The sequence below is a fragment of the Eptatretus burgeri genome, chromosome 1 (assembly GCF_056783735.1).
Source record: "Eptatretus burgeri isolate ZD-2024b chromosome 1, Ebu_testis_v1, whole genome shotgun sequence".
In the NCBI taxonomy this organism is placed as follows: Eukaryota; Metazoa; Chordata; class Myxini; order Myxiniformes; family Myxinidae; genus Eptatretus; species Eptatretus burgeri.
The window spans coordinates 64,380,424-64,402,940 of record NC_140961.1 but is presented as its reverse complement, the minus strand read 5'-3'; the positions used below and the strand labels follow the sequence as shown (position 1 = coordinate 64,402,940).

At 47.1% G+C, this 22,517-nt stretch overlaps 2 protein-coding genes across 4 annotated transcripts in view; one reads left to right on the top strand and one right to left on the bottom strand.

Moving 5' to 3' along the window:
- The window catches only part of LOC147034610 (cAMP-dependent protein kinase type I-alpha regulatory subunit-like), a 230,587-nt gene extending 228,229 nt beyond the window's left edge, over positions 1–2,358 (bottom strand). The window contains exons 1-2 of one of the 3 annotated variants that reach the window (XM_085886182.1): positions 2,217–2,358; positions 1,677–1,989 (exon numbers count right to left, since the gene is read on the bottom strand). In XM_085886182.1, coding sequence (XP_085742308.1) covers positions 1,677–1,838 — 162 coding nt within the window. In that variant the 5' untranslated portion in view covers positions 1,839–1,989; positions 2,217–2,358. Of the gene's footprint in view, positions 1–1,676 lie in introns of all 3 variants that reach the window. The other 2 variants (XM_085886192.1, XM_085886175.1) reach the window with 2 other exon arrangements.
- A 284-nt stretch (positions 2,359–2,642) lies between these two features.
- Positions 2,643–22,517, top strand: part of LENG8 (leukocyte receptor cluster member 8) — an 86,046-nt gene continuing 66,171 nt past the window's right edge. Inside the window, exon 1 of the mRNA XM_085886163.1 lies at positions 2,643–2,666. The gene's annotated coding sequence lies outside the window, so the exon portion shown is untranslated. The remainder of the gene's footprint in view (positions 2,667–22,517) is intronic.

The window sequence follows — 22,517 nt, the reverse complement described above, 5'->3', positions numbered from 1 at the left end:
AACAAATTATGCTTCAGGATAAGCCGGCAAGGCCGGAGCAGTAGGGGCGTTCTGACTGGTATTTTGACGAGAAGCTTCTCAATTTTAATCTTGATTTACATTAAAATAGAGTTGCTCCTTGTCCAAACACTTGTTAGATCACCCCATCGCTCCCATCCCTGATGGTTTATACTGAATAATGATTCCTTAGAATGAAAAAGAATGACGTGAATTTAGTCCTGAATTGTCTTTATAGAGCTATGTAGAATTACGTAATATGATATTATGACCTCATTTGACCCAAAATGACCTCTAAATGACCCCACATGATGTAATATTTATTTATTGATCATGTTTTTGCAATGTTCATGTAATAACCTTTCATATGATACCACACATGATATATTTACATTAACTTTTACAGTCAACCGTATTGCGGAATATGCAAAAAAGGGGCGTGGCTCATTACGTCATTTTGAGGGTCAAGCGGTCAAGATACAGCTTGGCAGACAGAAAAATTGAAATAAGCATACCAAAATTAGGTAGAGTAAAGTGTCTGCCAGCTTTTCCTCAAAAATGCCTCTCGGATTGTTATATTCAGAAAACTTGACTAGTCTATACGTTTGTCCATTGTCTACTAACACCCTTGTAATTCCTGTCAAAGTGCACTAATATCTACTAACGTCTTTGTCGTGCATTTGATTTCTGTACAAGCTTCACTATGAGCTATAAATCAATGTAAAAAGATCTTGCCCAATAGTTTATCCATCAAAATGAATTCGTAAATGTAATGTCCATAGTTTACAATAGGCAGAACAACAAATCAAATGCGAATTGCGTCACACGACGATTCATTCATCTGTACGTTTACATTACAGGTTGCATTCGGTGACCTCAGGGTGACGGGATCACGATGCATGCCCCACCGAGGCCCCTGGAGACGAAGCCCCGGGGCGGAGCATGAGCTGCATGGGAGGCGGAGACGAAGCTCCAGGAGCGGGACTTGAGCTGCATGGGAGGCGGAGACGAAGCCCCGAGGGCGGGGCTTGAGCTGCATGGGAGGCGGAGACGAAGCTCCAGGGGCGGGGCTTGAGCTGCATGGGAGGCGGAGACGAAGCTCCAGGGGCGGGGCTTGAGCTGCATGGGAGGTGGAGACGAAGCTCCAGGGGCGGGGCTTGAGCTGCATGGGAGGCGGAGACGAAGCTCCAGGGGCGGGGCTTGAGCTGAATGGGAGGCGGAAACGAAGCTCCGGGGGCGGGGCTTGAGCTGCATGGGAGGCGGAGACGAAGCTCCAGGGGCGGGGCTTGAGCTGCATGGGAGGCGGAGACGAAGCTCCGGGGGCGGGGCTTGAGCTGCATGGGAGGCGGAGACGAAGCTCCAGGGGCGGGGCTTGAGCTGCATGGGAGGCGGAGACGAAGCTCTGGGGGCGGGGCTTGAGCTGCATGGGAGGCGGAGACGAAGCTCCGGGGGCGGGGCTTGAGCTGCATGGGAGGCGGAGACGAAGCTCCGGGGGCGGGGCTTGTACGTGTGTTGTTTGTCCGTTAATAAAAGCAGAGCAAAGCAACGCGCAAGCGAAGTCTAAATGAACAGTCATGGCTTCCCAAGTTAATACATCCCTGGGGAATAAAAGCGATTGAAACCGACACGGCAAATGTGATAAATGTCAAGATTTGTGATTAAAGAGCGATTTTTTTTACCTTCTCCAGTTTTTCGAAGTACTCCCTGAGGAACTTCATCGGAGAGTCGGGCTTGTAAATGCATATCATGACGATGCAGTCCTTGAGTACCTGCTGGATGTTGTGCTTCTGCACGTACTCTTCGCATTCCTTCAAGCTCTGCTCTTCGGCCAGAGAAGCCATTTCCAGGCTGGACGAGCGGTTTCCCAGGGATTCCGGAGTTCTCTGCACTCCAAGGTTTGCGGATTTAAATGTCGCTCCTCCTCAGTGGAGAAAATGAAACATGGAGCGGCTGAGGATCGCGGTTCAGGCGGGAGTGCGCTGGACGTGACGCCTGGAGAAAAGGATGCGCTCACTCACACCCACGTCAGACGGCGCAAACAGGAATATAAAAACATATATAAATACATACATACATACACATATATATATATATATATATTAATAGCACGACAGGACGAAAACACGACGAACGCTTCTCGAGGACGTTTCCGACAAATTATTCGACAGGGACAAAGTAAAGGGAGAGAGAAAGGAAGGAAAAGCGGACAAAGTGCCAACCGTGGTTGGCTGCTCAGCGACCGGCAGGGATCCTGCAGACTCTACCCTTTAACACGCCAGCCAATCAGAAGGCTGCGTGACGTCAATGGGCTTCGTTGTGGGAGCGCTGCGGACCGTACCAACACGACGCATGCGAGGGGGGGGGAGGGTTGTGCCATTCGGGAAATGCATTTTATTAACCACATCCTTTCGCGGTACATACAGTGACACGTCGTCTCACGTCGAAATTCGAGTTAACATCGTCGGTGAATTTATCATTATGGTCTGACTGAGACGAGGTTGGTAGAATTGGTTAAAATAAAAAAAAATCCGCCTGAAGTGGGCTGGTCACGTGTTGCGCATGGGAGAAGAGAACGGTTGAGAACGGAGAGGTCGAGGGAGCGAGATCGGAGGAGAAGCGGAAGATCGCGGCAGGGATGGGGACGTCGTGTGAGGCGGGATATCGACGAGGTGGGAGTGGTTAGGGAGTGGAGAGAGATGGCTGTGGACGGGGGAGTGGAGGAGTTAGTGTGTCGTGGTCAAAGCAGATCATAATATTGGAACCGGACGTACGATTATTATTGGACGTCACCCCCTCATAAAACGATGTGAAGAAGAAGAAGAAGATTAATACTGAAAAATCATGCAGTCAATGGTGGAAGTCGTGGAACTCACATGGAGTTAGGGGTTAAGTTAATGGTGGAACTCACACGGAGTAAGGGGTTAAGTTAATGGTGGAACTCACACGGAGTAAGGGGTTAAGTTAATGGTGGAACTCACACGGAGTTAGGGGTTAAGTTAATGGTGGAACTCACACGGAGTTAGGGGTTAAGTTAATGGTGGAACTCACACGGAGTAAGGGGTTAAGTTAATGGTGGAACTCACACGGAGTTAGGGGTTAAGTTAATGGTGGAACTCACACGGAGTTAGGGGTTAAGTTAATGGTGGTACTCACACGAAGTAAGGGGTTAAGTTCATGGTGGAACTCACACGGAGTGAGGGGTTAAGTTAATGGTGGAACTCACACGGAGTTAGGGGTTAAGTTAATGGTGGAACTCACACGGAGTAAGGGGTTAAGTTAATGGTGGTACTCACACGGAGTTAGGGGTTAAGTTAATGGTGGAACTCACACGGAGTAAGGGGTTAAGTCAGTGGTGGTACTCACACGGAGTAAGGGGTTAAGTCAATGGTGGTACTCACACGGAGTAAGGGGTTAAGTTCATGGTGGAACTCACACAGAGTAAGGGGTTAAGTTAATGGTGGAACTCACACGGAGTAAGGGGTTAAGTTAATGGTGGTACTCACACGGAGTAAGCGGTTAAGTTCATGGTGGAACTCACACGGAGTAAGGGGTTAAGTTCATGGTGGTACTCACACGGAGTAAGGGGTTAAGTTCATGGTGGTACTCACACGAAGTAAGGGGTGAAGTTAATGGTGGTATTCACACGAAGTTAGGGGTTATGTTAATGGTGATACTCACACGGAGTAAGGGGTTAAGTCAATGGTGGTACTCACACGGAGTAAGGGGTTAAGTTAATGGTGGTACTCACACAGAGTAAGGGGTTAAGTCAATGGTGGTACTCACACGGAGTAAGGGGTTAAGTTCATGGTGGAACTCACACGGAGTAAGGGGTTAAGTCAATGGTGGTACTCACACGGAGTAAGGGGTTAAGTCAATGGTGGTACTCACACGGAGTAAGGGATTAAGTTCATGGTGGAACTCACACGGAGTAAGGGGTTAAGTTAATGGTGGTACTCACACAGAGTAAGGGGTTAAGTTAATGGTGGTACTCACACGGAGTAAGGGGTTAAGTTAATGGTGGTACTCACACGGAGTAAGGGGTTAAGTTAATAATGGTACTCACACGGAGTAAGGGGTTAAGTTCATGGTGGTACTCACACGAAGTGAGAGGTTAAGTTAATGGTGCAGAAATTATATGAAAGGCAAGTACTGTGGAGTAGTTGTGAAGGACGGTGGGGTTAGAGAGGTATACATGGAAACGGTTTGGTGCTGGAAAATGTTTTTTGAGTTATTGAACGACTTTCCGTGCCTCAGAAACCTTAAGTATGTGTATAGAAAGATCGTCTCCATTACATATTTTATAATTTAATACTTGTGGAACTGAAAAATGCTACTGGAGGTCTACTTACTAAAAACGAGGCGAGTAATTGTGTTGGTACTCTGACCTAATTCTAAGTTCCAATACACGCATCATCTACGACGACGACAACCACAACACTGCCGCCGGTAACTCACCCACTGCCAGTAACTCCCCCACTGCTGGCATTAACTCACCCACTGCCGGTAACTCACCCACTGCTGGCATTAACTCCCCCCATTGCCAGTAACTCACCCACTGCCGCCAGTAACTCACCCACTGCCAGTAACTCACCCACTGCCGGTAACTCACCCACTGCCGGTAACTCACCCACTGCCGGTAACTCACCCACTGCCGGTAACTCACCCACTGCCGCCGGTAACTCACCCACTGCTGGCATTAACTCACCCACTGCCACCGGTAACTCACCCACTGCCGGTAACTCACCCACTGTCGCTGGTAACTCACCCACTGCCGGTAACTCACCCACTGCTGGCATTAACTCACCCACTGCCGGTAACTCACCCACTGCTGGCATTCACTCATCCACTGCTGGTAACTCACCCACTGCTGGCATTATCTCACCCATTGCCGGTAACTCACCCACTGCCGGTAACTCACCCACTGCTGGCATTAACTCACCCATTGCCGGCGGTAACTTGCCGACTGTCAGTGGTAACTTGCCCACTGTCGGTGTTAACTCGCCCACTGTCGGTGTTAACTCGCCCACTGCCAGTAGTAACTCGCCGACTGCTGGCAGTAACTCGCCCACTGCCAGCGATAATTCACTTAATGCTGGCGATAACTCCAGACTGTGAGATCACAAGCGGATGTAAATGCTCGGAGATGGGACACCTGGCATAGTGTCTGTGAAGCACCAATCCGGCAGTTTATAGTTGAGTCTGGAATTGAATCCAGACGAGACAGTTCAAAGGGAAGAGCACTTCCTCTGCACCAAGCTTTCAGAACCTGCTTGCATGATCGACAAAATATGAAACATTGTAGTATGCCAGGCCATCAAACCCTTGGAAAAATGCCAAAACATGTCTTCGCTTCATGTTCATTCTTCCCAATGAGTGTTGTGTCAATTATTAATTACAGTTGCATTATTAATAACTATTTACCATTGTTCATTTCATTTTTTCTGATTGGAGTTGCGTTATTTCTGGGAATTATCACAAAAAGGCGTCGAGTTATGGGAAGCGGGAACACCTTGCCACTGTTACAAATAAGAAAAAAATGAAGAAAAAGATAGCACCACTGGACCTGTAGCTGATCTGGGCCCTGGCCTAATGTTGAAACCCAAATTTGGTCGCATTCTGACTCGTGGGTCTGGAGAAAAAGATTTTTGCAGGAATTTAAACGATTTTCCAAAAAATGTATTCAGTCGGCCATTTTGTCACTTCCTGTCACATAATTGGCTTGACCTCCCAAATTTAGCATTGCTCTGTTGGCCGAATGTTGTACCTCAAACTTGGTAGCATTCTAACTGGTGAATCTGGAGAAGATTTTTGAAGAAATTTGATGTCAGCCATTTTGACTGACTTAAAGTCAGGTGACCGGAACGACCAGAAATTTAAACCGGAAAGTCAGGTGAAAGGGGGGAGGAGTTCCTTGTGAGCTATTGGCCATTCATATCTAGTGCCCAACTGTGTCTGCAGACGTCCTCCTGCAGTTGGGTTACTTTTGGAGGTTGGTGGCAAAATTTTCACTCCGGCCACCATAAAACCCTTCATTCACCAATACATACAAAAAAAAAAACCCAAAGAAAACTGAAACCCCACTCTGTGGGAGTACCTCCTTTGAGACCCCTATTCCTTGACAATAGGAGGAAAGCACGGGGTAAACATCCAGGGTCAGATTGCGGTAGTGTGTGGCAGAGTGGTGTCGAGGTATTATCCACCAGACGGTGGTCTCCTTGGGTTAACCTGAAGCGGTCCCTTCGGGTGGGTGCCTGGAATGTCCTATCCCAAAGAGGATGATCACCTGTCTCGATTATCATCTGAACTCAAGCATTTCAACATCGGTATTGCAGCAATATCTGAGGTTCGGAGATCAGATAGTGGCGACAACATGGTGGGTGGTTACACCTACTATTGGTCTGGTCGCTCTGATGATTACCATGCCCAAGGAGTTGCTGTAGCTGTGTCCAATAAGCTGACTCCAATAATAATTGAGGTAACACCGGTGAACAAGTGTATTATGAGACTAAGGATTCATCACTCCTTGGGTGTCGTTTCCCTGGTCTCTGTATATGCTCCGACTGAGGCGAGTGATTTCACCATGAAGGATGCATTCTATGCCGTGCTCGAGTATGTGGTTGATCAGTGCCCTAGGCGAGATAATCATCTTGTCTTTGGGGATTTCAATGTATTGACTGGCACTGATAGGGATGGTAATGAGACATGTATTTGGTCCTCATGGGTCTGGAAATGTGAACCAGAATTGCACTAAGTTTCTTGACTTTTCAAGAAGTCATGGACTTAGGGTGGCTGGTTCATGGTTTCATCGTCCACAGGCTCACAGCTGGACCTGGTATCCCAACGCTGGTGGTGTGGCAAAGGAGATTGACTATATGTTTGTTGATGGTCACGAGATGTTGATCCAGAACTGCAGGGTCTACCGGAGTACTCAGTTCCTCAATACTGGCAACAGGCTTATTGTAGCAACTCTGAAGTTACAGCTTAAATCCGGGAGAATGGTACCATCCCAGCCTATGCTTGATGTTGGCAAGCTCAAAGATGAGAGGGCAGCTGAAGAGTTTGCGAACAGGCTGAGTGGAGATTTGAGGGGTCTGGGTGCTTTGGGAATTCCTGAAGAGTTGTGGAGTGCCTTCAAGACCACCGTCCTTGATGTTGCTGATGGATGTCTTAGATAGAACTTACCGAAGGGCGACAAATAATTTTGTCTCATCGGACACTGGATACCATTGATCAGAGTCGCAGGGCCAGGCTTAATGGCAGAGCTGAGCAGTTCAGGGAGCTGAGGAGTAAAACTGTACATGTGCTCAGGGTGGACAAGGAGGCCTATGTGTGAGGAATCTGTGACAGGGAAGAGCATCACCTTTGGACAAGTGATTCTCATCCTGCTTTCAGGGAAATTCACACATTGCATTCCTCCAAGCCCATCCCTCGGTGAACTGCAGTTGGAGGAGGGTGTTGGGCTCTTGACAGAGGAGTCCAAAGTAAAGGTCTGCTGGGCCAGATACTTTGAGCGGCTGTACCAGGCTGACCCACCAGCTGTTGAGTTGGATGTCAAGGATGTTACTATCCCTATTGCTGACTCTCCAATCAACTGTGCTCCACCTTTGTTTGTGGAAACACAGACTGCGGTGAACTGATTGAAATGGGGTAAAGCTCTTGGGATCTGTGGCATCCATGCTGAATTTGTCAAGGCTGGTGGAAATGCTGTACTCGTGTCGTTCCATGCAGTTCTGTGATCTGCCTGGAGCACAGGCATCATCAGCCCAACTGACTGGAAGAGAGGTCTTGTTGTCCCTCTCTGGAAAGGGAAAGGTGATTGCCAGGACTGCAACAACGTTGATGCTCTCAGTGTCAGGCTAGATCTTTGCTCGGATAATTATTGATAGGGTTCGCCACCATCTGCTTGAGCACCACTGCCCAGAGCAGTCAGGCTTTACACAAAAGAGGCCAATGATTGACCGTATCCTTACTCTTCAGGTCCTCACCGAATGCAGACAAGAGTCTCGGCAGAGGCTACTTGCACCCAATGTTGATCTCTGTAAGCATTTGATTCAGTGAATCGGGATGCCCTCTGGATGATTCTCGGTCTTTGTGGGTGGGATGCCACCAAAACTGATCAATCTGATGTCTGAACTATACTTTGGTGCTGAGAGTGCTGTGAGATGTGGTGATTCCATCTCTGACTTATTTCCAGTTTTCACTGGAGTTCATCAGGGGTGTGTACTGGCCCCCACACTTTTCAGAACTTGTATGAACTTGATTCTGGGGAAGATGTCAGAGAGATCAAGCTGTGGTGCATCGTTTGGGAATGTCAAGTTATCTGACCTTCATTTCACAGACGATGCAGTCATCTTTGTGGAGACTCTGGATATCCTTTTGTTGGCCCTCATGGTGCTGAATGAGGAGTCCAAGCCGCTGGGATTGTGGGTTTACTGAGTCAGAACAAAGATCCAGGCTTTCAAAGACATCTTGGATGCTGCTATCTTATCTGTACCCGTTTTGTGGTGAGGATGTTGAGGTCACGGAGAGACTCACATTAGCAGTGATATTCACGTCTGTGCTGACTGTGACAAAAATGTCAAAAGACATCTGGGTTCGGCCTGGGGAGTCATGGATTCACTAGTTTATGGGGTATGGCGCTGCTGATACCTGTGCAGGAGGACGAAAGTCTGAGTTTTCAGGTCCTTAGTGCTTCCAGTCTTGCTCTCACAGATGTGAGACTTTGACTCTGACCAGGGATCTGAGATGGAGACTTAATTCCTTTGGTAGTAGGTCTCTTCAGAGAATCCTTGGCGATCGTTGGTCGGACTTTGTGTCCAACGAGCGGTTGCTGAGAGAGACTCAAATGAGATTTGTTACCTGCAGAGTCCGTGAGTGTCAGCTGTAGCTGTATGGACATGTGGCTCGTTTTCCTGATGCTGATCCTGCTCACCAGATTCTCTCAGTGAGGGAGCTTCGTGAGTGGAGGAGGCCAATGGGCCGACCACATGCCTCGTGGTTGCAGCAGGTTGATCAGAATCTTAAGGAGATGGGGATGGGCCAGGAATCTGCCTGGGGGATGGCCAGACGGAGGCCCCTGGAGTGCTGGCGGAAAGTGGACTTAGCGACACGCTGCTCCGGTGCATGCTCCCATACCTGACCTGACCTGACCAGAACAAGCTTTGCAATCCCCATTACCAGTTAGGAGTGGAACATTGCTGCCAAATTTCAGCCGCGTCGGCCCAGCAGTTTGACTGGAGAAGTCAAAAAAGGAGATGAATGGATGGATGGATGGATTGACGGACGAACGGATGTTACACGTTGACAAAACCTTATCTGGAATTCCAATTCCAGATGAGCTAAAAATTAGAGAATCTACGTGTGCAATCAAGAACAATCCAAAAACGACTAAAGAAGTGTTCATCAGGTATTTCATTCTGGATGGAGATACCATACAGTATGGCATAATGTCAAATTATCTGCCAAGTGTGCCACTGAGGAAGTTCTCTCACTGTAGCCAAAGGGATTTGGAATTTCACAAGAACATGGTCAGAGGAGCCAAGTTGGGCAGAGGTTTAAGGGAAGGTTATTTATTTTGAGGTCCATAAGAGAGGTTATACCATTTGTGGAGATCCATATTTGGAAGTTCACAGATTGAATCAGATTCAAAGACTCACAGAAGGGCCCTTTTCAGTGCTGTGGTTGGTTGTTGTAGAGCCAACTCCCAGCCAACTGGCATACTGTTAAATGAAATTGTGAAAAGTGGAATACATCTCCAAACGCTTGTGAGGGGGTTCAGAGGGGTGAGTTCAGAGCAAGAGCGATGGGGGATGGAGTTGTTGACATGAACAACAATATGACAACAGAGACAAGGCTGTCAAAGTGCAAGAGAGAACAGTCAGGTAGATACATTGGGCTTGGACATTGCAGCATGAGTATGGGCAGGTGAGGGGGGGTGGAGTGGAGGGTGTGGGAGAGATGCACAAGCAAGGGTAAGGGGAACATGGGCAAGGAAGGGTGGCAGAATGTGGACGAGGAAAAAATTGGCAAGAGAAATGGAAGTGGAACCATCCTTGTGCTTGGATTTGTGGCAAACTACGTTGCAGTTCTAAATACCAAGTTCAGAGATAAAAACATTTCTACGAATCCCCACTCCATCGGTAAGAATGTTTGCTTGAGAAAGAGCCAATTTGAGGATCTCTTGCAACAGTTTTGACCTCAGTCTGACATCACTGCTTAGCATTTATTGATAGTCTGGCAGGAACGCAGGATGACTCATGACAATGACAGCAAAATAGAATGGAATCAAGGTGTACTTTTTTCTTGCCTTGGTGTTGTCTCCGGGCTTCCTATATATTATATCTGACCTGTGAATGTCAATACCCAACATGAACTGTCACTGGTCTGAGCCTTTGGTTGTTGCTTATCGGTCCCCATGCTGGAATGTGCCAGCACACCACAATATTGGCAACAATTGTGTCACAAGCAAGTCATAACTGCACCTTTTTAAACAGCTCATGCTGTTAGGCACAGAAGGCTGCCAAAGCAGTTTCTTTGGCTATGGTTTGAATCCTGGACTGGTCACCACTCTGACGTCGAATACTTTACTGCAGGAATTTGAAACTTGCTCATGGTGCCGGAGATAGCTTGGGAGAAGGGACACCATGGGATGTCTAACGTCCACCAACTAGTGCTGGCAGTGCAAGACGCCTAGTTTAACATCCATTCTGAGGGATGGTGCCCACATTGATGCCTCACCCTGCCTGTGAAACACCAGCGGATGACGGTTTATAGCTAGGTCGAGTCGAACCCAGGCGAGAGAGCTCATGGTGTGTGTATGTATGTGCATACCTCTTGGTTAAACTACCAGCCCTTATAGATTTTGTAAGTCATTGTAATTACACTACCACTACCATTTATTTAATTGCCGGAATTGATCCCAGTTCCTTGTAAGGTCAGATGAGGGGAAAGTTTGGTTCAAGTCTCTCACGAACCTATTGGTCAGGCCTGACGTCTGATGAGATGATTTGGACAGGAATTTGAAATTGTTCAGGGTGTCTGTGATAACTCACCCACTCTTAAATCTTATAGTGGGGCAGATAACAGCAATTTTTGAGAGGAATCGTGCAAATGATGATACAAGCATCAAATTTGGCACATTTGTTCTCCAGGGGATTCTAATCAAATCTGCCTGATTGGCCCTTTGAAAATCCAAATTTTGAAAAATTTGAAGAAAAAAAAATACTTTAAAAAAGTCAAGATCACGAATCAATGTTGGATGCTGGCTGAGATTGGTGAATGTTTCAGAAACATCATCAAGGACGTTCCAAGTCTGCCATGCAGTTTTCTTCCCTTTACCATGGAAGGCAGACAAAATTTTCAAAATTACTGAGTCAGAACAAAGATCCAGGCTTTCAAAGACATCTTGGATGCTGCTATCTTATCTGTACCTGTTTTGTGGTGAGGATGTTGAGGTCACGAAGAGACTCAGCTTAGCAGTGATATTCACGTCTGTGCTGACTGTGACAAAAATGTCAAAAGACATCTGGGTTCAGCCTGGGGAGTCATGGATTCACTGATTCATGGGGTATGGCACTGCTGATACCTGTGCAGGAGGCCGAAAGTCTGAGTTTTCAGGTACTTAGTGCTTCCAGTCTTGCTCTCACAGATGCGAGACTTTGACTCTGACCAGGGATCTGAGATGGAGACATAATTCCTTTGGTACCAGGTCTCTTCAGAGAATCCTTGGCGATCGCTGGTCAGACTTTGTGTCCAACAAGCAGTTGCTGAGAGAGACTCAAATGAGATTTGTTACCTGCAGAGTCCGTGAGCGTCAGCTGCGGCTGTATGGACATGTGGCTCGTTTTCCTGATGCTGATCCTGCTCACCATATTCTCTCAGCGAGGGAGTCTCATGAGTGGAGGAGGCCAGTGGGCCGACCACGTGCCTCGTGGTTGCAGCAGGTTGACCATCATCTCAAGGAGATGGGGATGGGTCTGGCATCTGCCTGGGGGATGGCCAGATGGAGGCCCCTGGAGTACTGGCGGAAAGTGGACGCAGCGACTTGCTGTTCTGGCACATGCTCCCATACCTGACCTGACAGGTGGGTTTCGAGGTAGGTTTGGAGGAGCCGATGGCCCAGGACAAAACCCCCATGCAAGAACTTTCCCCGTGATCGGACCCCGAAATAATGAGCATGGCAGGGGTGGCGTATGACACCCCCCCCTCCGTCGAAGTCCCCCCCCCCCCCGATTTCTGCCGGTTCCGCATGCCATCATGGCGAGTTGGCTGCCTCAGGTTCATTTGACATGATGCGAAATTGATGGATGAAATTGATGCGAAGTTGATGCGAAAGATAGACGCAAATGCGCGAGCGGTGGAAAACAAAATGGATACGAGTGCACAAAATATGAAGGAAATGGAAAACAGAATGGAAAATAAAATGGATGCAAATATGCAAACACTGAAGGGTGAGATGCAGAGCATGGGGTTGAGCCTGCAGGCGGGTCTGGAGGGCATGAAAGGCATAATGGCGGATTGGAGGATGGCGCCTGCATGTGGGGGAACGATCGAGTCAGGAGGGAGTGTGGAGGTTTGTCGGTCCGCAATGGAGACGGGCAGGGTCGGGACGATGAGAGATGCCACTACAATAATTGGGGAGATGTGTAAAACAAGACACGAGGGGGGGCGATGGAAAAATTAATAGAGACAACGCAAATGAAAACAGAGACATGGGAATTAGAAGCGGAGGAGAAATTACATGAAACTAAACATGAGCACACACACATAGAGTTAGGAAGGGACAATGGGGTTGAGCATGTGGAATGTGTTGGGACCCGATGCGAACATCAGGATAGCCTCCCTCAGGAACAGAGGGAGACAGTATGCTCCCTCGAAGTGGACTGCGACCCGGTGAGTCCGGTCGGGCCGTGCGAGGTCGAGTGGGTGTATGCTGCGAATGAGTGCATGCGGAGCTTGGGGGGTATGGAAACCCCAGGATTTCTTGTAGTAACACAAAATCCTGGTGTGAATGTTCCAGAGTGTGTCAAAAGGTGTGCAGAATGCCAGTGTCATGGCATGTTTGAGTGCATGCATGGAAATGGACGTCAGACGGATTCAGACGGGAGACATGATTGGCGGGCTTAATAGGCCGCAAAAGGTTAATTTGGCAACTGCGACGGGTTCGCACGATAGCACGTACGAGGCCTGTGGCGCGTTTCGCACACGATCCGCACATGCGCGTCTGCGCAATTGCTATCCAGCACGAGAACGCTGCACGTCTGATACGAGCCAGCTGCATGGATGGCGAAAATGTAGGCAAGTGTTGTGTGAATTTGGAATGGACGGGTCCGCATACGAGCACGTGTGTGGAACTCCACTCTACCAGGAGCCCACAGGGCTTAGCTCAACCGAAGAGGGGAACAATTGCCGTCCTCGTGGTAAGATGCCAGATGATATTCTCACCTCAGAACTCTGCGTCTGCCGGGACACTGCTGCTGGGTTGACATTCTGTGGTCAATATCCGTATCGCATATAATCGGTGCAAGCTCAACCTGGCAGCGGAACGGCCCCAAGTAGGTTTCTGATATTATTCGTATAGCTTGTAACACGGTATAAACAATGACAGACGATTTCACCGCTGGAATACCGGTGACAGACGCTAATTAGATGCCGCAAAAAGCACGCTAGCTCAACCGAACAGTGGAACGACTAAAACCAACGCAGAATGCGAGTAAGGGGTCCCCTGAGTACAAAAGGAGCACTGACAGACAACTTGGTCGCTGGGCCCCCCAGGACAGACGCTCCCTAGTTCGGGTTCCCTTTGGTTGCGCTAGCTCAACCGAACAGTGGAACGGCTAAACCAACGCAGAATGGTAGTATCAGGTCCCCTGAGTACAAAAGGAGCACTGACAGACAACTTGGTCGCTGGGCCCCCAGGACAGACGCTCCCAAGTGGGGCGTTCCATGTCAAGTGTACACATTTTTCAGAAAAATTTTTGACACATCGTCTTAGATTTCACTCTTTTTTGTGCAAGTGTTTGCATCCACACTAAAACATTATGTCAATTTTCAGACCTGGGGGCCAATTGGGGCCCATTTTAGCCCCCCCCCCCAATTTGGGTGCCCCCAGTTGACCCACAATCTTCCAGTGGCCATATCACAGGTTGTAGTGGTCCGATTTGGATGATCTTGGTATCAAAATGCTCGTAAAAGCGAGATCTTTCGAATCACGTAAAGTAAAGTCACTCCGAAACAGTAATTCAAAAAGTTATTGTTTGGGGCACCCTTTGACCTTGGGCCCCCGATCGCCAACCAAACCGATGGTCCCGATTTTTTTGTGTGTGAATACCCCTTCATATACTCCAACACCTCAGCATAAATGAAAATGGGATCTCAATGGGTTCAAGTGTGATGATGGTTTTATTGTTCGGGGACTCGGTTGCTGGACACACAATACGCCACAATACATCGCACAATATTTTAACACAAGATTTCCAATACACTATATCAGTATATTGTACATAAATTTTCCACATGCACATGCAGGAACTGGAAGCGATACTAGTGTGAGCAAGAGTTTTTCCTTGCATATTATAGTCAAGATTTTTTGCCAACCAATGTTTTATTTGACAGCTGTGTTTCTTTTTTACTGATAATGTAGGTTCTACCTGTAGCAGTTTTTGGTTCTACAGAAAGGAGTTTATCAGAAATGTCTAAAATGCAATGATCTCCAATGCCAGGAAAAAAGAAACTATTTACGGGTCCGTTTGGATGAAGAAAATTCACTCACTTCATGAGTGTCCTGAAAGGCTTCCATGATGCAGGCAAGCCACCATTTTCCATCATAGTGCACTGTGACGTAACCTGAGAGTTTCCCGTTAAAAGTTGGTGTAGATTTTGAAATAGCTGACTCGATACGGTGTTCCTCGCTTAGGCTGAATTCGTGTACTTTAAGAGCAGTCTCAGAAATAGGGATGAAAGCATGAAGTTTTTGAGTTCCAGCTATGGTTTTGGCTGTTTTTAACATTCCTCCCAGATTTCGTTCTTCCTCGTCATACGCCTCTTGGATCCCGTAACCGAACTTCATTTCATTGAAACCATTTTCAGCAAAGGCGAAAAGATCTTTTGGAGAAATAATTTGACTGTCGTAAGGTCTACGCAGGCTCTCATGTGTTGCTTCTCGTTTGACTGTACCTCCCACGCCATCTGAAGGGCCCTTGCCATGACTTGTGGCAAAAAAATGCCATTCTGCGTCAATACCATACTCTGATTTGTGACGACATAGGTTTATGAAGGCTTTGCAATTCTTATATTGCCCAGTGTAACCGTCTCAGAAATAGTAAAGTTTCTTTACATTTCCAAAGCTAGATTTCAAGTGTTCAATGAGCATTCTTTGGAAGAGGTGGACTGAGACAACGTCGTGAGTATTTCATTCTGATATAATCGTGAACGAATCGTGGTTCAATTTGCCATCGTCCGATTTGAAATAGTAAACCCAGGGGTGAATTGTCGCTTGAGAGCAGTTCCACTGGAATCCTTGGGCCGCATCCTGTGCGACAAACGAATAGTTCTCTGAGAAGTCTCCAATAATGACAAATTCTCCTTCACCGATTTCAGCTTTCTTATTTTTCAGAAATTGAGATTGGGCCTTGGCAATGAAGTCGTGTCTCACGAATTTCACCACGCGTTCACAGAATTGATTAATGAATTCTTCCAAAGGCAGGACCATGGAGCTCAGTTCATATCTGTCGGTGGATGTCCACCGTTTAAACTGAATTTCATCAACATCCTCTAGTTCATAAGCACTCAGTATCTTGGTTTTGAAGTCTTAAATTGATGGGCAACTTTCACAAGTTCTGAAATACCATGCCGGTTGTGCTTGATTACAAACTATGCGTGCTATCACATGATGATAGCTAGGAAGTTCGGCTAACTGTGGCATTTTGGAACCAAACATCATGAGTTTCACATTTTGATGTATCGTACATACACATACACTGTGTGTACCGCCTGAACCGACTAGGACACACTCCGAGGGACGGGGCATGGCGAACTTCGCAAATCCAACTTTCAAGTCAGGGTTCTTCTCTTTGAATTTCTGAAACAGTTCCTTGAGATTGTTCGTACCAGGCGCTTTTGAATTCTGTCTTTTCCATGTTCATTCCTGACCACCACACAGTCCTTTTTTCCCGACATTATTCGGCTGACTTCATCACTTCGGTAAAATTCGGTTACGGCGGGTTTCACTTCGTCAGGCAATATTTTACCCTGTTTGGGATTTGGAGACGATAGCATACCATTTTCTTTCTCTAACGTTTTGGCTTGCACAGCCATTCTTTGGGAGCAACTGAATTCACTCATCATCCCTCTGATGCTCATATTCCTAGCAAATATTGTCAGTATACGTATTTGCTCTGAACGGCTCGAAACAACGTATTTTTCTTTCAGGCTTTTGATCACCTCTGGCATGCAGTTTTCATCACATTTTGACGCTGTATTTTGTGTTTTCTCCACAGTGCTTGGTCCAGCAACTAGTTCTAATTTCTTTCGCACAGAATCTTCCACTTTACTTCGCTTTTCAGGAACGTACCCTGGGTTCCTTTCTGCCTTTCGCTTGTCGATTGGGCTTTCGCCTATCATCGATAACGACTGGTTTAATAGGTCAACTTCTGCTTCTCGCTCAAAAACCTCCTCGTCCTCATCTGTCGAAATAGATTCTGCAATGCCTTCGATAGTACCTTCTGATGATAATTTCGAACTGGTCGAAGATGATTCTTCAATCCGCTCTGGTGACAACTGAGAAAGTTCTTTTCTGCACGAAGTACAAAGTCTGTCATCTTTTTTCACCTTTGAAGAAAATTTCATCAACATATCATTTGACACATTGCGAAGATCTTTTCGTTTTTTCGTTTTATGGCAGTTGAATGGATCGCAACAGTATTTTTGGAACTCCTTTAGATTTTCAGTCGTCATGCTTACTGCAAAATATGCAAAAACTGAGATTATCCCATTTATAACTTAATTCGTTGATTGTTATACAAAAAATGTGCACTTAAAAATAAAGACACAATTGGCAGAGGGGAGAGAGAGGGGGTGAGGAGGGGTGGGGAAAGGGAGGGCAGCAAGAGGTGAGAGGAAGGGAATGTTGACAAGCGGTGGAGCATTAAATTATGATTAATACTGTTTCATCAAAATGCTTCTGCGTAAAATAACAGTGAAGATGGAGACAAAATAATGTCTGAAATTCATTCTCTACTGGTCATATTATAAATTCCACCCAGAGGTAAACGCAGTCCGGATATAAACAATGCCAGGACACATCTGGCGACAAACACCGCCTGGATGCATCTGGAGACAAACTCCCATCCGGACACGTCCGAAGACAAACTCCCGTTTGGAGACAAGTACTCCTGGACACCTCCGGAGCCAAACAACGCCCGGACGCCTCTGGAGACAAACATCGCCTGGATATATCCACCATCCTGACAAGTATGGAGGTAACCACCGTCCAGACATAACCACCATCCGGATACATCCAGAAACAGAGAGAGATAGAAAGAGAGAGAGAGGGGTGGGGAGAGTGAGAGAGGGGAGGGGAGAGTGAGAGAGGGGTGTGGGAGGAGGGTGCTGCACTGTAATGGGGGCGGAGGGTAGAGCAAGGATGGGACAGAAAAAGAGGGTTGCTGGTGAGGGAGTTAGTAGAGAGAATATGTTTTGCTTCATGAACAACACACACACACACATACACACACACACACACACACACACACACACACACACACACACACACACACACACACACACACACACACACACACACACACACACACATACACACACTTGGCCAATATTGGCAATTTTTCGGGAATCAGCAGGTTGGAGTCATTGTGATTACCATGTACAGTACACACTGCATACAACCCAGAAACCATGAGTAGCTTTCACCGAAAAATAACATTGCATTTATATGGATGTTACAGGGAGATGTTCACAAACATTAATATTTATATACAGCTGTGTGTGATGGGTGGAAAAAAGAAATTGGCTCGGTAATTTAGAAAGCATGTTAATACGGCAAATGGCTCGGAAATCAGGTGTTTTCAAATATACTTTGCTTTTAAGCTCACAAAGAGAAATCATTTAACGTTTGTAAAGCACACCTGATAACTAGTTGCATTGGAAACAGTCACGAGGACAAAGGAAAACCTGATAAATCTCCATAAGATACGGGATGAAACTTACAGGCATGGCATGCCCACACACCCGTGGAGAGTCCCTACAGATCCAAATCTACCTATATGTACCACATCCGTGTGTGCTGTATACGTACCTCGTCCTTGTAGTAACTGTCGACTGTACATCCCGATCAGGGCACGAACTGTACCGCTAACGAATACGGGGCGCTCGGTAAGTGGCTTAAGCACTCAAGCAAGCACTCTAATGGAATGCCTGACTTGGCAAGCGATTTCCAATTGCCGTCGATAAAACAATGCACCCAGAAACGCCCAAACTATATCCGAATTGAACAAATGAAGACTTTTTTTTAGTTTCGGAACCTACTTCAAAGTTCATATCTGGAGCTTAAATTTTGTATTACTTCTTAGTTTAAGAGATTCACATCGTTATGGCATGTGTGGAAATGAAATAAAGTCTGCAGGTGTTTAAAAGCATTGCTATGCACCTCGGGCAATAAGATGTCTCCAATTCTCAAAGTAGGAGATCAACAGCTTTAATGAACAGTATTATGCAACAGAACAGAACAGCAACAAGTATGCAACATCACTCGGCACGGTATCCCGCCGTAGCCCAACACGGCTTCACTCGTGCTCCATTTCTGCTCCCCACATGCCCCACCCCCTTGCCATGGGCTGCGGTTTTCAGCGCACATGACCACCCCCCTTTCTTCAAAACCCCCCCCCCCCAAAAAAAAACAGTTGATTCAAGGCATCGATTGGGAAGGACACGTAAAAAGAGAGAGAAACAAGCTCAAATGAGCTAAGATCCTCGTCCTCTTAATGATGACGTCATAAAAACGAATATGACGTCATTGTGATGTATCAGGTTTGCGATAAATTATCTGTGCTAATGCCCGGCTTGATTCCCGCAAACAAAATTCAAACAGCTTGCCTAGTTTCGGAGATAATGGTGGAGGCGATTTCCATTAGTGGTGATATTATGATGTCATAACTTTTTTATCGGAAGAATTTCCAAAATCAGAGATGGTTACTGCCTGCACGTGGGCTTTCTGCATATACGTGGCAAGTTTCACGAAGATGCGATGAAAACTCTGGGTTGTGAAACAAAAAATGTCGAAAAATAGGAATGACGTCATAAAAATTTATATGACGTCATAGTGATGTATCATATGTGTGGTAATTCATCTCTGCTAATGCCCTCTTCGATTCCCGCAAACATAATTCAAAAAGCTTGCCAAGTTTCGGAGATAATTTTTTAGGCAATTTCCATTAGCGGAGATATTTTGACGTCATAACTTTTTTTCTAGGAGGAATTTTCAAAATCGGAGATGGTTACTGTCTGCGCAGGGTATTTTTACATGTATATGCCAAGTTTCAGAAAGTTTCGATGAAAACTGTAGGTTGTGAAACAAAAAAGTCCACAAGAAGAAGATGAAGAACAACAACGTGAGTAAGACTGAGAGATCCTCCACGAGGATCTAAAAAACTCACGGTACTGCCGGGTGAAATGCAATGCAGTTCAGGATGGCCATCCTCCGACGTATTAGCTAGATCGCTACAGATCAAATGTCCAGCCTGACAAGGCGTCTTACCGTGTGACCAGACGGAGTTTGGGATGCTTGTGGCGTGATAGGCGCTTGGTTATATGGGGATGATGGTGGCTCCTTGTCAGCACGCTGTTGTCCCTTGGCAGTGGCACGGTCCACATCGGTATCAAAAGGGGAGTTTTGAAACATCTCGGGCTCTGGCTGCCTTGACTGGGTCTGTGGAGCAGGTCGAATGTGCCGGCGATTCCGCCTCAGGATATTTCCTGTTTCTGTGACAACTTCGTACGATCTGGGCTCTGAGCAGGTGGTGGACACAATTTCTGGTTCCCAAGTGCGGGACCCTCCAACCTCCTCAAGAACCCAAACTCGTTGGCCAGGTTGAAGTGGCCTGAGATTGGGGCTGGCCCGGCAGTCAAAGTACTCTTTCTGGGACGTTTGCCAATGTTCAAGTGCCTCAAGGGTTGCGTCACAATTTGGTGCCAAGTTTGGCACCTTGGAAGGCAGGTTGGATTTCATTTTCCTCTGACTCAGTAGCTCAGCAGGTGATCCAAGGTGGCTGTCGATGGGTGTAGTCCTCAGACTAAAGGAGGGCCATCTGTGGGTCCGCACCAGAGAGCTTTGTTTTGTGTAAAGTGTTCTTTATAGTTTGCACCTGGCATTCTATGAAACCATTTGATTGCGGATAGTGGAGGCTTGAAGTATGTAGGTTGGCACTCCAGTCCTCGGCAGATTTTGTGAAGGCGTGGTTGCTAATTTGGCATCCATTATCGCTCATGAGGTTCTCTGGAATTCCATTCTCTGAAAATACCAGCCACAGAATATCAATTACATCCTTGCTAGTTGCTCCTGTTGGAAGTTTTCAAACAATGGGGAACCTGGAGTATACATCAGCGAGCAGGAGGTAGTCATGTCCATCCAGCTGGAATAAGTCTGCAGCCAGTGTTTACCCTGGCTTGGTCAGGATTTCGTGTGAGATCATTGGTTCCTCGGATTACCAATGCTGAAGCATCTGGCAGATGTGACAGGAGCCAATCCAGTTTTGAATGTCCTTATTCACCTTGGGCCAGAACACACAATTGCGTGCCCTGTTAGCTGGGTTTTGAGGATACCAAGGTGGCCCTCATGCAGCTTCGTGAGGGTTTCACGTTTAAACTGGCAGGTACCAGGAGCCGGCCAACCTTCCACATGACACCATCTTCGACACTCAGCTCATGATAATTCCAGTATGGCCTCAGTTCACCTGGCAGATCTTGGTGCCTGTCCAGCTATCCGATCATGATGACTTTCCTGATCATGATGACTTTCCTGATCATGGTTCGGAGGGCATCCGCGTCTGTGGCTTGTTGCATTTGCTGTGTCTTTTGATGGCTGAATTGGACATGCTCTACTTTCACATGGAGCTGGATGGTTGATGCTTGAGTTGGTGTCAGCAAGGGAGACAGTCGATCAGCTCAGAGCATGTCTTTGCCAGCTTTGTACTTGATACGTGTGTCATACCCCTGGAGCCGCAGTAGCATTCATTGCAGCCGGGGTGGAGCAGCACACAGTTTTTCAAGCTGATCATTTCCAGCGGCTTGTGGTCACTCTCGCCAACAAAATTGTCTCGTATAGGTACCTGTGAAAGTGTTCGCACCCGAACATGATGGCCAGCATCTCATGCTCAATGTTAGCATACCGTTGCTCCACCTCAGACAGGCTCTTTGATGTGAAGGCGATATACTGGTTGTCTTGCATTCAGCAAGCCCCAAGGCCTTTGTGGAGGCATAGACCTGTAGTGTTGTGGATTTTTGTGGGTCGAAGTAGGTTAGGCAGATCTCATGGCAGATGGCATTCTTGACCTTTTGGACAGCCTGGCTGTGGCTGGCTGACCATTCCAGTTGCTCTGATTTCACCTGTTCATGAAGGGGAGTTTTGAAGTCAGACAGGTCAGGTCAGGTATGTGAGCATGCACCGGAGCCACGTGTCGCTGCATCCACTTTCTGCCGGTACTCCAGGGGCCTCTGTCTGGCCATCCCCACTTTCTTGAGATGCTGATCAATCTGCTGCAACCACGAGGCACGTGGTCGGTCCACCAGCCTCCCCCACTCATGAGGCTCCCTCAGCTGACAGAATCTGGTGAGCAGGATCAGCATCAGGAAAACGAGCCACATGTCCACACAGCCGTAGCTGATGCTGACGGACGATGCAGGTGACAAATTTCATTTGAGTCTGTCTCAGCAACCGCTCGTTGGACACAAAATCTGACCAGCAATAGCCAAGGATTTTCCAAAGAGACCTGATGCCAAAGGAATTAAGTGTCCATCTCAGATCCATGGTGAGAGTCTAAGTCTCACATCCATAGAGCAAGACTGGAAGCACCAAGCACCTGAAGACTCGAACTTTCGTCCTCCTACACAGGTACTGACAGTGCCACACCCCATGATTCAGTGAATCCATGACTCCCCAGGCCCAACTCAGATGTCTATTGACCTCTGGCTCACAGCCAGCAGAGATATGAATATCAATGCCAAGGGAAGTGAATCTCTCCGTGACCTCAACATCCTCACCACAAACATGTTCAGATAAGAGAGCAGCATCCAAGATGTCATTGAAAGCCTGGATCTTAGTTTTGACCCAGGAAACCCATAATCCCAGTGGCTCCGACTCCTCATTCAGCACCTCGAGGGCCTCCAAAAGGATATCTAAAGTCTCCGCAAAGATGACTGCATCATCTGCAAAATCAAGGTCCGAGATCTTGACATTCTCAAACGATGTACCGCAGCTTGATGTCTCCGACATCCTCCCCAGAATCCAGTCC